General features: G+C 45.5%; 1 protein-coding gene across 1 annotated transcript in view; it reads right to left on the reverse strand.

Annotated features, from left to right (window-relative positions):
• CFAP52 (cilia and flagella associated protein 52) overlaps positions 1 to 17,059 on the reverse strand; it is a 149,490-nt gene that overhangs the window by 58,838 nt on the left and 73,593 nt on the right. The window contains exons 5-7 of the mRNA XM_086928737.1: positions 16,915 to 17,014; positions 15,880 to 15,996; positions 3,505 to 3,605 (exon numbers count right to left, since the gene is read on the reverse strand). Of these exons, the coding sequence (XP_086784863.1) occupies positions 3,505 to 3,605; positions 15,880 to 15,996; positions 16,915 to 17,014 (318 nt within the window). The remainder of the gene's footprint in view (positions 1 to 3,504; positions 3,606 to 15,879; positions 15,997 to 16,914; positions 17,015 to 17,059) is intronic.

Consider the following 17,059-nt stretch of genomic DNA (forward strand, 5'->3'; position numbering starts at 1 on the left):
TAAAAAGTAGCAGCATAACACAGCTTTCCTGTTTGGCACGCACTTCAGTTCATACAAGAGCTGACATCCTTTTTCTACTTTTGTGAGCAGTTCATTCATAGAGCAAACAATCAACATAGAAAGACACTAGGGGGCCTATTTCGAGGGGAAGTTGCATCACTCTTGCACCGCGCAAGCTGGTGCCAGAGCGACTCAAGTACTAAATGAGATTTTTGAAGCCATGTTAGGCCACTTTCGTTTGCCCTGAGTGGCTCAGTAATTCTGAAGTAAAGCAACACAGATCAAATCGCTGCGTTACCTTACTTCACTCTGGTAGGTGTTCCATGGCCATAGCGTTGGTCTTCCCACTCAACTCCCATTTCATTCCCAGGTTTACCGGAAATGGTAAACTTGGGAATGTGCCAAAAATATACTTCTTCCTAAGGGAGGCATAACGAGGAGAAATATCTTTATTTCTCTCTGTTACTTCCTCTTACTATGTTTGCTGCATTCTGCAGGACACATAAAAGAGGAATAATATGTGTTGGACTTGACCCCTTTTGCAGGTTTACCCCTAAACTTTTTGCATCTCTCCCAGCCTTTTTCTCTGTTTAGTGTTAGTGGTTTTAGGCCACTGGGCACATTAGCTCTGTGGTCCGGTGTAAAGTGTGTGCGCTCTCTGTTACATTTAGTGGGAGGGAGAGTGGCCTGCCCTCCCAAAGGAATGCATGGGGATTCCCTGCTCAGTGTGTGTCAGTGGTAATTCCTCTTATGAGAGTAGCAGTATGGTCAAGTCTGGTATGTATGAAATTGTGAGAATAAATGCTGCGCAATGGTGTGCGCAGATTTATTATGACTATGTGAGAAAGGCCACTTTTAGAAGTTGGCATTTCTGTGTGCTATATGTCCGCCTGCCTGATGTGAATTGCATGTCTGGTTTTGGAGGGACAGGGCAGGCTGAGCAAGACGTGGGTTGAATAGAGAGATCTGCAGTTTGAGTATGGGGAGGGGTGACCCTTTGATCTGAGCAGGGCTGTGCCTGGCAAGGTGAATGAGCTCCACCTCCCACTGTGTGGCTTTGGCAGACCCCCTCTTCCTCAAAGGCAGGATGCAACCTTGTAAACAAAGTGCTCCAGGAACACACCAAACTGGCTCTGGCTGGGTTCAGTTACTTGTGACTTTTGAGACAAAGTTTTTTGGTGGCTTAAGTAAAGGGGCTGTGACCCCATGAAATGGTTCAGTTCCATGGTGCTCTTCTAGGATGATGTGCTATTTCTGATCCTGCTGGGGCATGCTGCATGCTGGTGCCCAGGAGGAACTGCCATGAGGGCTTGCCTCCCTGGGCCCTGCATTGCCGCCTTGATTGCTGAGGAGTTTTGCTTTTGGAGTTATGGCTCCCTGCGCCCTGTGAGCGCTATATTTTAATTCTTTCCTGGAGGAAAAACATGTTACTTTTGGATGCCAAGACGAACCTCTGTCCGCGTAACTAGAGGGAAAGGACTTTGAAACTTTCATCCATCTTGCTGAAGCAACTACCCATGGGCCTAATTTGGGCTTGCCGCCTACTGAAGTCTCAGGAACATTAGACTTCACCCATTAGCCGTCCGGATTCCTATTTGAGGGGAATTTTCCTTGCAGGTGAGGCCTCTGTTGAGAATTTCAGAGCCTCTGGTTCTACTGCGGGGAACGAGGGCTGAAAGTCATCGTTATCGCTATTGTGGGCTGCCACAGCTGAGGAGCTCTTGCCGCTGAGAGCCCGCGTTTGCCTGTGTTACCAAAGTCATCATTATCTCTATAGTGGGCCGCCGCAGCTGAGGAGCTGTTGCCGCTGAGAGCCCGCATTTGCCTGTGTTACTAAATTCATCATTATCGCTATTGTGGACTGCCGCAGCTGAGGAGCTGTTGCTGCTGAGAGCACGCATTTGCCTGTGTTACCAAAGTCATTGTTATCTCTATTGTGGGCCACTGCAGCTGGGAAGCTGTGGCCGCTGAGGGCCCGTATTTGCCGTCCTACGAGAATCATCGCTATCGCTATTGTGGGCCGCTGCAGCTGTGGAGCTGTGCAGCTGAGTTCCTGGATTTGCTGTCCTACGAGAATCATCACTATTGCTATTGTTGGCCGCTGCAGCGGAGGAGCTGTGCCGCGGAGTGCCCGCATTTGCCGTACTACAATAATCATCGCTATCGCTGCTGTGGGCCGCTGCAGCTGAGGAGCTGTGCCACTGTGTGCCCGCCTTTAAGCCCCGTACTTTCACATCTGTGCAGCACTCCGTGCCGGATGCAACGTTTAGGCCTGCACAGTTGGATTCTGCTGCATTGGCAGCCGCCCTGACACTTTGGACATAAGGCATTTTGAGCCCCTTTGAGAAGGCCAGTTGGCCAAGGGGACTGTTAGGTTTGTAAGGCGCCAGGCCCTAATGTGATGGATGTGGTGCTAGGAAATGTGATTTATGTTGTATGATTTACGCACCCTGTTTTATGCCTCTAAATGTGGTTTATGATTATGAGGTTTTGCATAATGTATTTATGTTGAGTTATCCTCTACTGTGGTTTATGCTAGTGAGATTATTTCCTAAGGTGAGTTATGCTTAGGAGGTTATGCTCTAATATGTTTAGGCTTATGAGGTTGGCGCAGGATATATTTCACGCCTAATGTGATACTGTGCATAATATGATTTATGTTACAGGATGATGCTGAGTCCAGTGTTTGCCAGTAATTACTGGTCGGGTTCTATGCTTATTATATGTTCTCCATTTACTATCTTTACTAAGTGATGATTCTGACAGTGGTCCAAGTGGCCCTGTCGTGGGTCAATGCAATCCCCTCTAAATATTGCCCAGCGCCAGTTGGCACAATATATATTGTGTGACTAATATTCTAATGTATTTTATGATAATACAAAGGCTTTACACATGGCATCAGGGATAAGCTTGACTGCTCGTGCCAAGCTATCAAGGGGGGAGCAGGGGTAACTCCCTTGCCCTGACTAGAGTGGTGGTTTCTTCCTGGCTTAGGTGCAAGCCTAGCTAGTCAGAAATCCCATTTCTAACAATATGCGTCTCAGGATTATTGTTGTGCAGGATGGTGCCCACTTCCTGCACAAAAAACAATCCTGCATGTAACAAAGACACCCGTTAATCATGGTGTAAGGGTGTCTGCATTGGCACTAGGCTACCAAATGGGCGCCAGCGCAGGAGAAAAGGCAGGAATGCGCTGTATTGACTCATATTATGGTGCATTCCTGCCCTTTCCCTGTCACGCTGTACAGCGCAGGAAGGCAACTTGCTGTGTTGTACTGCATGATAAGTGCATGAATAGGGCACTAGAAATTTAGATGACACCACAGTAGGTACAAGTTCAAATATGGCAGTGTAGGGATGATACTATAGCACACTTGTGTCTTACGAATTGATTAAAAACTGCTATAGCAATCATTGCAAGGTACTTGTGAACAGTCAGCATGTTGTGCCCCGCACAGCAGCTTTAGTCAAAAACACTATGGCCACAAGAAATGTGGAACTCACTTGACTGCTTTGTAGTTTGGACCTTTACAGAGCGACAGCTTCCCATCTCCAGAACCGATGACAAAATCTCCTGTCTTCAGCAAAACCAACGCTGTGATCCCCTATGAAAGAAGCAGAGAGAAACCAAAAATCAACAAAGGATATTAAAACGGTTTGCTCCATGATGTCACACCTCTCTCTTTCTCTTAGCCATTCAGATTGGTGCTGCTGAAGACAATATGTCTTTCCAGATTATAACATGTTTCACCTGAACTTTCATTATTTGGCATATTTCACTCTCCATCATTTCCTGAGAACTCTTGCATCATCAATAACCTGTATGTCCACTTGCTCTCACTCTCAGCGGAGTCGCGTATGGGGCAGTCAGGAAGCAGTCACTCCTGGACTTTCGTAGCAAATCTGCACGTGGACCCCAGAGTTCCAGAGGCTCATGAGGCATTGAAACTGATTTATAACAGTCAACTGTATTGCGACAACTGGCATATTCTCTAGGTACATATTAGAACCTGCACTAGATCTCACTTTTGTTAAATTAAACATCTTTTTACTTGAGAAACGTGAGTAAGGTGGGGATTTGTGTAACCTGTCCTGAAGAAGGAGCACAGACTCCGAAACATGTTGACACACACACATGGGAGGTAATGTACATTGCCCTGCATTCTACCCCTCCTTAATAGCGCCAGCCCGGGGGCCCATTAAAATTGTTTCTGACCCCACGAGTTAGGCTCTTTTTAAACATCACTTGCCGTAGAACCCCACCACTCACGCACATAAAAACATATAAAAGAAATAAACCCTCACGCACACCACACATAACCATCAGTTTGAAGTGCTCCCGCGTAGTCGTTGGTCGAAGCAAGCCGCATCCCGTAGAGGGGTGCGAAGACCCCAATGATGAAGCTTGACACCAAGGGTCCTTTTGGTGTGTGAGGGGTATTTTACAAACACAGGGTGTTCCCAACCAGAGTAGGGAAACCCTTCCATTATAAGAGTGGATTCTTCTTCTTGTTTATATACACTTGCTCTCACCATCAAAAACAATGATTTAATTTCCATTCTATTCACCTCACACAAATATCTTCCATGACATCAAACAATGGCTTCAAATCCATCTTACATACCCTGTACATCTAACTGAACTGCTCCATCACCACAAACAGTGACTTCGCTTAAATATCCTGTAATTTTCTGAGATCTTAATATTCCACAAAATGTGCATATCTGCAAAGATATCCTTCATCGCAAAACCCATACATCTCTACTGGCATCCCATGATCCCACACTATGCCTCCAGGAACGGTCCGGGCAGGTAAGAGCAGCGGGTGGTGGGTCTGGGTGGGGGAGGGAGGGTTCGACTAATAACCATGAGGAAACATTAAATAAATAATTAATTTTCCCTCCTCCTCGTCTGTCGAAACCCCCCTCCACATCGCCCCACCGCTCATACCTGCACGGGCTGCTGCTGTATGCCTCTATTATGACATTTACTCCATAACCCACGTCCTGAACAGCTCCACAAAATTTGCCTTCACACAAACATCCTGCACTTTCATGAAGATGTTGCTCCTCATCCAAGCCCTTTATATCGTCTCAGTCAGTCAATGTGCATCAATTCAGAATCAATTCCATCATCTATAGGCTGGAAACCTTAGCAGAGATCTACCTCACTTGTGACTGTACATCTAATCATATCTTCTCCAACATGCAGAATTTATGTTACTTTAGAGACATATCTATCACCTGCACGCTGGACATCTCATCAGATCTCCATTTACCAAGGTAGTACATCTCAGAGATCTCCATCAACACGCCCTCTACATCTCCTGTTTTGGAATATTCCATTAACCACCTTCCATACAGCAAGACATTAAAGGAAATATACTTACTTCTAATTCCACTTCTCCATTAGGGTATCTTTCCTGAATTCATAAAAATTAGGATTTCTCTGCGTAAGTGTAGGATTCCAGAAAACATTTCAATAAATGAAATATGTAAAATGTTCACCTTTTAGACAATTAAACACTATTTTAGCGTAATGAAATAGATATTGCTAAGCATTCACTTTAATTGTACCGAAAGCAAAGCAGGGAATGGGCATATAGGCATCGCTGCCTACACAGGAACATTTTGACAGTGCTCAATTAGGACAGCCAAGCACTCCACTGTCCCAGAATGCAGTTAGTTTAGATGTGTAGGTCGAAGTAAGGAAAGTAAATTTCCGTTTATATCTCTAGGCAGGTGGGTAAGGAGCTAGTTATTTTTAAAGTGGAGAACCATGGTGGACAACTAGGATTACCCGAAAAATGATGCTCCATCATAGCATCTTTTTTGATACTGATGAAAGTAAAATAGAAAAGCAAGTTCATCCCTCTAGAGGGTGCTACATCAGGAAAATATGAGATGTGAATTTGATCAAGTTGCACAGAGAGGCTTCACTTATTAAGTCAGTAAATTGATCTTCAGAGGACACTGCATAAATGTCAGACAGAGCACTTCTCAAAAAGTCAACAGAGGCTGTTCTGACTATTATGAGAAAATACATATTTCTTCTGGAGCATATATTGCTGGCTTACTCATAAAACGATCCACTGCAGAATACTATCCATGTCGCTACAGATTATTTCAAAGATGTCAAACCAATTTACACCAAATAACTTGTGATCTACATATTGCACCTTTTTGAAGATAATCCCATAGCAATGTCTAAGGGATTATCTTCAAATTGTGCACACTGCATCGCCGAGTTGGCATTGTAGATAATGCAATGTAAATTGTTTTATTTATTTACTTAACTCCATTCCGCCGTATGCCGGAGTTTACTACCCCCACCATGCCCCTCCCCCGCCTGCCCCGCCCCCACTGCAGCACTTCCTCGGTGAGCCGCCACTGACTCCACACATGGGGAAATATCTAAAGTCATGACGGACACTTTTTAAACCAATATTATCCAGAAAGATCAAAGGATCAATATCAATTCAGCAGGAAGTGTTGAGCAAACTTTCTGATTGACAAAATGACATCCCACAGTGAAAATCTGACAAGAATGTTGACCTTGAAGCTAGACACCTGGCATTTTGAGTGCCCTTTTCAGAATAAACATGAAAAACACTTTGGGGTTAAATTAGGATCTAAAAACTGCTGAGCGCCCTTCCAAGGTTGAGGCATTGTGACTGAGGAAGCCCTTTAAGGCTGAAGTTCCCTCACTTAGGATGCTTCTAGCACTAAGGCATTACTGCTACAGGCATCTTAGAGATCTTCTCAACACTGAAAGCTGTCAACGCCAAAGGAGATGCAGGCACTTAGAAAAAATGTAAAAGCTTAGTGGGCTGCCAGCAACCGAGGGGCCAGAGAGCGGTGTTGAGGGAAGGGGCAAAAAGGGCTGGAGTAAGACCCTTTAATGCACTAGACCAGTGCTCCCCGGCCCGAAGGTTTTAGAACAACAAACCCTTTGCGACCCACAGCAAACTTTAGTGAATATGAGGCGGGCGATTTTTCTATGTTACTAAAGCATTGTGAGCTAGGATACTGTTAAAAACAATAGATTGAAATGGCCACGAATTATCCACAAACATACAGTTTTACTGATAAAACTCTGTTGTACACAAATGATAATGTGGAAATCAGCTTTCCGTGAATATTTATCATTTATGCATCACCCAGTAAAGCTTCTTGATTCTTTGTTTCCATCACACTTCAGAATTAAAAAAAAATGTACTTCATTTTTGCTTTACTAACTGCTGAATGTGTACAGTTAATGTGCAGGTGTTTCCATTTTGTAATGTCTTACAATAAAATAACATCCTACAGCCTTTCCTTTCACACTTCCTGTACCACAGAAATTGACATGTAATTTACTTCACTATTCTTTCTCTGACTGCAAAGTGGGAGGACGTTTTAAACACCAATCCCCATGTTAAAATATTAAACAGCCATTTGTCAGAAGACATAGCCTGACATTTGACATCTGTCTTTGAAGTGCAGCAACGGACAAGAAAAACACAGAATTTAAAGGCATCTTCATTTATTGCTTGGACTTTCGCAACACACCATAAATCGGCTCGCGGCCCTCAGTTTGGGGAACACTGTACTAGACCCACCCTAGACTGGACAGGTAACAGAGAATATTTTAGTACAGAAAGGGCTTCTCAAACGTTCCCTCATATACTGTTCGATGCTAGAATGCACTTGTGCATACAACACTCAGTAAGAGGAGTCAGAAGGAAAGCGCATCTGAGATGATTTTTTTAGACATTTCTTTAGAGAAGTAAATTAAATCATCCCAGCAGCAAAAACAAAACCAAGGAGAGTCCAGCCTGTGACCTTGTTACTGTCTACCTCCCATTAACGGTGAAGACAGAATCCTTTACATCTAACACCACAAACCTGAGTGACAGTCAAAACCGGCCCTGGCAAAGTGCTCGGCCGGCCACCCGGGGGGTTGGGGGTGCGGCTGCACTCTTTGCCAGGGCCGGTTTTCGGCCGATTTTGTTACAGAGCCGATTTTGCAGCTATCCTGCAAAAACGGCCTTGTAACAACAAGCACTGTCGTTGCCAATAGGTCTCGCAGTAGGAAAGTTGGAGCTATTGGTTTTGTAAATGACAAAGCCCTTTATGTTTTTAAAATGAAAACAAAAATAAAAGGCCTTGTTATTTGCAATTGTAATAGCTCCAACTTTCCTACTGCGAGACCTATTGGCAACGCCAGTGCTTGTTATTGCTGGTGCTATTGATATAACAAAGTCAATTCGTCATTGGCAGAGAGCTGCGGCTCACGAGACTATAAGGGTCTGTACAAGTGCCGCACTGTTTACTGGTGGCCGAGATCTCGAGCTCCGTGAACAGCACTTGGCTGTCTGTAGAGGACCGGGCACATCACCCAGAGCTGTGGCACGCGGCGCAGAGGCCTACACCTGACGCACAGCCCGCCATTGGTGACGGAATGTTTGTGATTTCATGAGGAAACCTTACGTACCATAGCAAGAAAAGGTTGTAGGATTAAAACAAATAACCTTTGGATCTTGTTTTTTTTTTTTATTAGTTAAATGCTTCAGAGTCCACCATGGGCAATACATAAGTGAAGTCATATTCGAGGTTATTTTCATGGAGAATTCCGTTTTTTTGTCCTTAATCTGCAAACATGCATGTGCTTTTTATTTTACCTTTCCCAGGACAGTCGTGAATACGTTTGATAATTAAACAGTGCCACCCGCTCGTCAACTCTGCATTTCGTTCCGTGTGCTCTCCGACTGTTCTTTTGGGTGTCTTTTAGGATGCCTCAGTTCAATCAGAGCGGTACAAAAGGGGGTGGTGATGGACGAGGCATCTGAATCAATCAAACACTGGGGTGGCAGAGTGGGCTAAAGAACGGTGATGCAACACATGATTGGGGGTAGGAGGAGTAGAGTGTGCGTGTGTGTGGGGGGGGAGACACGACGTGAAGGGTGGAAGCAACAGGGTTGACCAGAAGCTACACGGATGGCATGTGTGGAAAGGGAAGAAGCAGAGGGCCTCATGCCCAGTAGTCCGAACAAGAAGTGTGTGTGTCAGTCGACCAAGTTTAAACAAGAAGGAGTGGGCGAGAAGGGAGGGGGGGAATGGCAGCAGCAGATGAGCCTGATTAAAGCTGATGAAAAGGGAGGGGGAGGAGGGAGTGCGATGCGAGCAGCAGCAGGGAAGGGGCGGAGAGGAGGCTCTGATGGAGAGCGACGCAACCACGACCATAGAAGCCCTGCAATATAAAATAATGAATCACGGAAAGCAGGATGTAAGGTTGTGACTTTGAGTGTTTGAAAGTGAACTCTACAGTTCTGGGTGGGCAGCTCCGAGAATTACGAACAGGGTACATAAACACATGAATACCAATGGTGTGACTAAACGTACACGCCAACAACCCTTTGGCTGCAAGGGTGCACCCCGGAATTAACAGATATAAGATGTGAATAGAGCACCCTCCTCAAGTCCTATACCTAATTATGCTCAAACAGTGATGCTCAAAAAACACTAGACCAGTTTTTTCACTGCTGAAATCCTTAAATAATTCCCACCAGCATAGACTATTAGAGCGAAAGGGAGAAAGAACGCGAGCCAGTAAGACAAATTGGGAGAGTAAACAAACGATGCGCGCTCTGTGCTGGGTGAGGGGGAGGGCCATTAGCCTGTAAGAACTCTGGGCGAGATCAAAGGAAGGGTGGGAGGGACATTGGCGAGCGAGGGGCGAGGGGGTGCAGCCTGGTGAGCTGAAGTGACAGCAGAGAAAACACAGATGCAAGATTTACAAAAGCAAAACATTATAACAATCTGGGAATACTCGTTCTCGAGTGCGTTGCAGCTATCACGGACTGCATTTGTGCTGAAAGAACTGTTCTACTATTGTTACACATAACACATGATTTACAAATATATCTGTATATTGTACATGGTGGGCCACTTGCGAGATCAAAAGATGCTTTAAAGACGAGCAGCGAAATTGATTTATGCCCGGTTTCAGTAACATTCAGCTATTGCAGACACGAAAGTTAAAGTGCAGCTTTATATACAGACACAACATTGGTGGGCCACTTGCGAGATCAAAAGATGCTTTAAAGACGAGCAGCGAAATTGATTGGCCTAAGGGCATGTTGTGTCAGAGGTGGGAGGTGTCTGGAAGCGGCACTGTTACTAAATGACGGAGGTGTGAGAGGTCTGGCAGGGAATAGATGGCCTGGCCGTGAAGCAGGGGGCGGGGCAGCGCTGGGGAAGCCTGTGGGAGGGTGATTGATGCCTTTGATGTGGGGAGGGAGGAGAGCCTTTTGCGAGCCTTGTGCAGGAGAAATGCATGCTGCCCATGCGCGTGCTTGTTTGATCATGTGATTCACGTGAACTTCATGAAAACCGCGGCTGAAAGCCCTTGGTTTGACGAGGATTTTGCCGACATGAATTCTCGCTCCGCTCAATGCGCTTGCGCGCATTGATAGGTCGCGAGACCTAAAAATGGCCCCCAGGGGCCCAAAACTGGACCCACCCATGCGGCCCACCGGGGATTGCCCGGTGCCCGCAACGGCCAGTCCGGGCCTGGTGACAGTACATGAATATGGAAAACTCAACACAAGATTCAGCAGTCACCAGAGACAGAAATCCCGGTCTGTCACTAACCCTGACAAAAGTACACATTGAAAAGCACCCCTGTTGATTGAAAAGAGAGTGAGGGAAAAAAGTGTATGAGTGGAAACACAAAAATATATGTTGCTTGGAGGAAAAAAGAATCAAAACAAAGACAGACACTAAAATATTGAATGGAGTTAAAAACTCCTCATAAGACTACTTCTGAACATAGTTAAAGATGAAATAGTCCAGAGGCCAGGGTTCGGGACCTACAGTTATAGAGAAAAATAATTACTTTGCAGTCACTGTGTGTGTTCTGGGATAGTAGAACTTTGGGTCTGGATCACAAAACATTTTTGACTGGCACCATTTCATGTCTGAGGTGGTACGTTAAGGCATTGCTTGTTCCAAATATCTTTTCATCCATAATATGAAAAGAGGATTCTAGAGGCGGTGATGTGTGACAAGAACGTGTGGGCATATTTCTTGTGTGGCATCTTCTTGTAGAAGTGAATTGTTTATGCTGCTGTATTTTTGTGCATTACTAAAATGTGATTTTGTTGTGCTGTATTGTGGTTGTTGTGCTTTCTTCTGTTTTGACTGTTTTCTTGTGATGTGATCTGCTATGCTTTAATTATGTTGTTATGTTACTTTATGGAAGTCATTTTGTTGTGCTCTGTTGTTTACTTTAGATATGTTAAGACATGCTGCCACACTTTCTCCCAAAAACAGCACACGCCTTGAAGGTTCCTGTGACAAGCAGCCATTTGCCACTGTCCAAGGTAGTTAAAATGTGGTGTTCTGCGCGCGGCGCTTTTCAAAATGATGTCCCTGCCACGATTTTTGTACGCGCTCCAGAATACGTTCGATATTATTCCGGCGAGCTATTTTCGAGAGGTGGAGAGCTTACAGAGGCGGCTAGTTTGGGACGGACGTACGCGTATCGCCCTTGCTAACCTAACGCTCCCCTGGTACGACGGAGGTATAGCGCTTCCGGATATCAGGCGTTATTATTGGGCCTCTCAGTTGAGTGTGATTAACCACGGAACGTACGCACCTGGTCCTAACCCGGCATTCGAGATGGACAAGTACCTGTTATCGGGCGGGAACTACAATAGGGTGCTCTATTCTAAAGTAGCAGGGAGGAAATTAACTGGACCTACCAAGATCGCTGTACGAGTCTGGCATGATGCGAATGTGGCTTTGGGATGGAGAGATCGACTGACCCATGCAACTCCTTTATATGCGTCCGAAAGATTGGGATGTCTCTGGAAAACGAAAGGTTTTGAGAAATGGGACATGATTGGTATTAGCAGGGTGGGCGACCTTTGGGTCAAGGGCATAAATTAAGACCTTTGAGGCATTAAAGATAGAATACGAGTTGAGTGACAGGGAATTTTTCAGATATGCACAGGTTCACCATGCTTTGACCTCGGTTTTCACTGTTGGCACCGACATACCTGAGTCCTCCCTGCTCGAAGATCGTGTGCTTGATGGTCATGTGCCCGATAGCACAATTTCATTAATATATAAGAAGTTGAGCAACAATTGGGCGGATCTACTTGTACGTCTCAGGGAGTTCTGGACTGGTGACGGTTTGGAGCTGGATGATGAGGACTGGCAATCCGCGTTATCTTCGCCTAAGGAGGTGGCTATTCCTGTCCGTCAACTCCTTGTCCAGCTTAAAATCCTCCATCGTGTGTATGTTACTCGTCCGCGCTTGGTTCGTATGGGTTATTCCCCCGATGGGTTATGTAAGCGTGGCTGTGGAATGGTTGGAACCTTCCTTCATATAATTTGGGAGTGTCCGGAGGTGGTTGAATTCTGGAACCGTGTGCATGCAGTGATGGAGAGGGTCACTGGAGTTATATTACTGCCTGAAGCCAGGCGCTGCCTGTTGAATGTGTGGGAACCGAATGATTATAATGTTGCTCAGACCCAGTGGGCGACCCTTGGGAACATGATTGCCAAGAGAGACATCGCACAGTTGTGGGGTTCCCAGCGGCCGCCCACGGATTCGGTATGGAAGGAAAGTATGGATTGGTGTATGTTTAGAGAAAAGACTGTATATGTGGCTAGGGGTAGACCTAGGAAATGGAAAAAAATCTGGAACCAGTGGAATGCCTACCGTGGAAATATATGTACGCCCCCTTTCGTTGAGAACCTAGATGTCTCCCTTTCCCCCTGATCTGACATTCCATGTATCCTTCACTTTATGTTACTATTGACTTGCTTCCCCGCTGACCCCCCTACTCTCTGTATTAGTTATATGCTGAATAACATTGCACTCAGAAGTCCTTCCTTTATGAACACATGTCGGTGTATATTGTACTATTGCCTTGTGTATTGCTCTTTCTTTTTTCTCAATAAAAAAAAAATGTGGTGTTCTAGTTCCTCAACTGTTAAGACACCAGTCACCCCAAAATTGTAGCAGAGACTGTGGGCCTTATTTAGAGTTTCTCAGATAGGATACAGCATTGAATATCCCATATGCTGTGTTATAAATATCATGTGCTAAAATCCACTTGTAATATGGTGGGCGTAAAGTCCACGAATTGTGTGACATAATATACCATCCTCTAAACGTAGCTCTCCCAGTGCTCACTTTATGTAGTTTATGCAAAGTCTGAACAAGGGCGGTGTTTCAGGTGCGGCGCTAAAATGGATACAATCATTTCTGACGGAACGGAGCTTTCAGGTCAGGCAGGGTACCCACTATTCCAAAGCTATGAAACTAGATCAGGGTGTGCCTCAGGGCTCTGCCCTGAGCCCCACCCCATTTCACTTATATGTATCTCCAGTAGTGAGTATAGTGGAGGGTTTTGGAATCAGGATTGTGTCATAAGCCAATGACACACAGCTGGTTATCTCGCTATCATGGGCACCGGGTCTTGCGGCATCCAACTTCAGAGCCTGCATGCAGGAGCTTGCCTCCTGGATGGCCAACAACTGCCTGAAGTTGAATGGTAGCAAGACAGAGGTGCTCATGGTGGGGGGGGCGTCTGTGTGGTCATCGGCATGGTGGCCGTCCTGTTTAGGTCCAGCCCCTTTGCCTTGTTCCCAGGCTAAGAACCTGGGCGTATGGGTGGATTCTGATCTCACATTTGAACCTCATATCAGACGTGTGGAGGGGACCTGCTTTGGTGTCCTGAAGGGTCTACGTAAAACTATGGACCTCCTTCCGATAGAAGCCAGGAAGACGCTAGTGCATGCACTTGTTACCTCATGTTTAGACTATGGCAATATATTGTATCTGGGTGCCACGATCAAAAGTCTTAATCTGCTTCAGGTGATGCAAAATGCGGTGGCTCGGTTTGTCCATAGGCAACCGAGAAGGGCTGCTTCCAAAAGGGCCTTGGATGCTCTTCACTGGCTTCCTGTCAGGAAGAGAATTGTGTTTAAGGCCCTTTGTACTTGCCATCACATCACACAAGGCATTGGTCCTAGGTACATCCAGAATCTTATCACTGTCTACAGGCCCGTAAGGTCCCTCATATCTACTGGGACTGGCCTGCTGGTTGTCTCTAAGGTCAAGAGGGCCAGGATGGGTGGCAGATCCTTCCGGCTCTTTGTGGCCAGGAGCTGGAATAAGCTCCCTCTTGAGCTTCGGTTGGAACCCTCCGAGACCAAGTTTAGAAGAGAGCTTAAAACATACTTGTTCCTTCATTGACAGGCCTGGGCGCCTTAGTCTGGGCATGGGGCTCTAGGATCTCTCACTTACTACAGCGTGGGGACACGCCGGTTGGTGTAACCAGGCGCTTTATAAGCTCCCTTATTATTATTATTATTATTATTATTATTATTATTATTATTATTATTATGTGATGCGCTTCTCAGATTCTTTATTCTCTTGTGCAAGCATTGATGCATCTGTGCACCATTTCCCACATTGTTTTATCATTATTTGAAACATATACAGAGATTCTCTTGGTTGCCCTGTGCTTTGTATACCATGAAGATTGAAAACAATGACACAGCAGCATGGAAACAGTGATACACCAGATTGGGAACAGTGAAATGTGAACATCACAACAATGAGGCGAAAGCACAGAGAAAAGGCATCACAAACACTGGAACAATGAAATATAAGTATGGGATTCAAGAAAGCCACGCATGGGAACAGTGAAAATCGAGAATTGGTATAGTGATAGGCAGGTTTGGTGAAATAGTGAGCAAGCCAACCAAAATTGTCCAGGAACATAAAAACAATGCCATCTAAGTATAGGAACAATAGTACATGCGTACAAGAACAATGGCACAGGGCGAGGAAAAGTATGGCACTGAGCCATGAGAACAATGTCTCAAGGGAACAATGACACCAAACGTGGGGAGAAAGACACAGAGGAAAGGCTAAAAAGACACAGGGGCATGACTAAAATTATGCAGGACTATCGGACTAGTATCAGGGGAGGATGGGAATAATAACATGCACATTTGAAGACAATATGGTATAGGGGCATGAGAACAATGACACAGGAGTATGGGAAAGATGCCACAGGGTATGGGGACAATGACACTTGAGAATGGAAACATTTTAATTGAAGCATGGAAACAATGTCACTGGAGCATGGGAACAAATGACATGGGAGCATGGGAAATATGCCATAGGGGTATGGGAACACTAGCACTGGAGCTTGGGAATGATGACACTGAAGCATGGGAACAATATCACTCGGACATGGGACCAATGACACTGGACCATGGGAACAATGTCACTGGACAATGGGAACAATGACACTGGCCCATGGGAACAATGACACTGGGCCATGGGAACAATGACACTGGGCCATGGGAACAATAACACTGGACCATGGGCACAATGACACTGGGCCATGGGAACAATGGCAGAGGATCATGGGAAGAATGACATGGGAGCATGGGAAATATGCCATAGGGGTATGGGAACACTAGCACTGGAGCTTGGGAATGATGACACTGATGCATGGGAACAATATCACCGGTACATGGGAACAATGACACTGGGCCATGGGAACAATAACACTGGACCATGGGAACAATGACACTGGACAATGGGAACAATGACACTGGGCCATGGGAACAACGACACTGGGCCATGGGAACAACGACACTGGGCCATGGGAACAATGACATTGGGCCATGGGAACAACAAGAGTGGGCCATGGAAACAATGGCAGAGGATCATGGGAAGAATGACATGGGAGCATAGGAACAATGTCACTGGTGCATGGAAACAATGACACAGGAGTAAGAGACAATGCATTCGACCACAGGATCTCATTTCGACTTTCTACAAAACCACCTCCTCCAACTCACCAGGCTGAACTTGTCCTTCGGTGGCCCGCAGCTGTTCAGTAGTTTGTTCTCCACATTGATCGTCAGTATGTCACCAGTAGTGGTACCACAGTAGAAAAGTTTATCATCTTCCGAGACCTACAGTAGAAAAGTTTGCTGTACTATTAGTGCACATCCATCCTATGTGCTACATATAGGTACTATAGTATAATAAGGAAAAGGGCCTGGAGCTCTGTGACTGCACAGGTCTAATGGCATTGATGTACTACGTCAGATACATTTTACAGAATGCTACAGATGTTGTACCATGTCTGGAACAGCTGTGCCTGCATGCATTTGGGCGACTGTATGACAGGGTGGAAAAGCTGACTGATAAGGAACATCTTGTTTCTAAGGTAGCAGTTTTAAACAATAACTGAGAAGGTAAAAAAGGTGCATCTGAATTACCTGGCATCTGTAAAGTGTAGGAAATTGTGCACTGCCCTCCCAGGTTATGGAGGACCAGTTTGAAATAGCTATTGATTTTTATGGTCATCCCATTACTGGCAAACAGTGAGCAGTGCTTCGAAAAGAGCATATGATCCAGGCACTAAAACAGCGTTTCTTCTACCGCAAATGCTCATAAGCAGGATAATCCATTAGAGTACGATATACTGCAAACAGAGGTGCTGAAAGTAAAGATCTGAGGATCACCAGCCTGTTCCTATAGATCCAACCCGTTTCCCCCTCTGAAGAGCCAGTTTGGACAGTGGACTACTGTTGTGGGTAAAATAAATCCAAATGTAGCCAAGTGGTAAGTCACAACAAGGTGGTTTATTGTTCCAGTTACAGAAGATGAAGATGATGAATAAGATGGTAAGTAGATAGCTGATAACCCCACCAGGAGCAGCTCCCTGCTGCTCAGCCTGCACACACCAAATGACACTCCCCACATCATCGGTCACCCATGCATTCCGTAACATCACCAAACATTCCAATACTCAGCCTGGCTAAGCAGTAGGGAAGATGTGACTGAGAGAAAGGAGAGGCAACAATCAAGTCACAATAACTACTTACTGCAATACAAGTGACAAGTCTTTTCAGCTGGCCCGTCTTGCACTCAGTGCCCCACATTTTCCTATTCGGCAGGTCCAGCTCCCAGACGCGTAGAGTGCCGCTGCAGAGACAAAGAGAAAGGAGCTTAAGGACCACACCACCCCTG

The sequence above is a fragment of the Lissotriton vulgaris genome, chromosome 7, assembly GCF_964263255.1.
Source record: "Lissotriton vulgaris chromosome 7, aLisVul1.2, whole genome shotgun sequence".
In the NCBI taxonomy this organism is placed as follows: Eukaryota; Metazoa; Chordata; class Amphibia; order Caudata; family Salamandridae; genus Lissotriton; species Lissotriton vulgaris.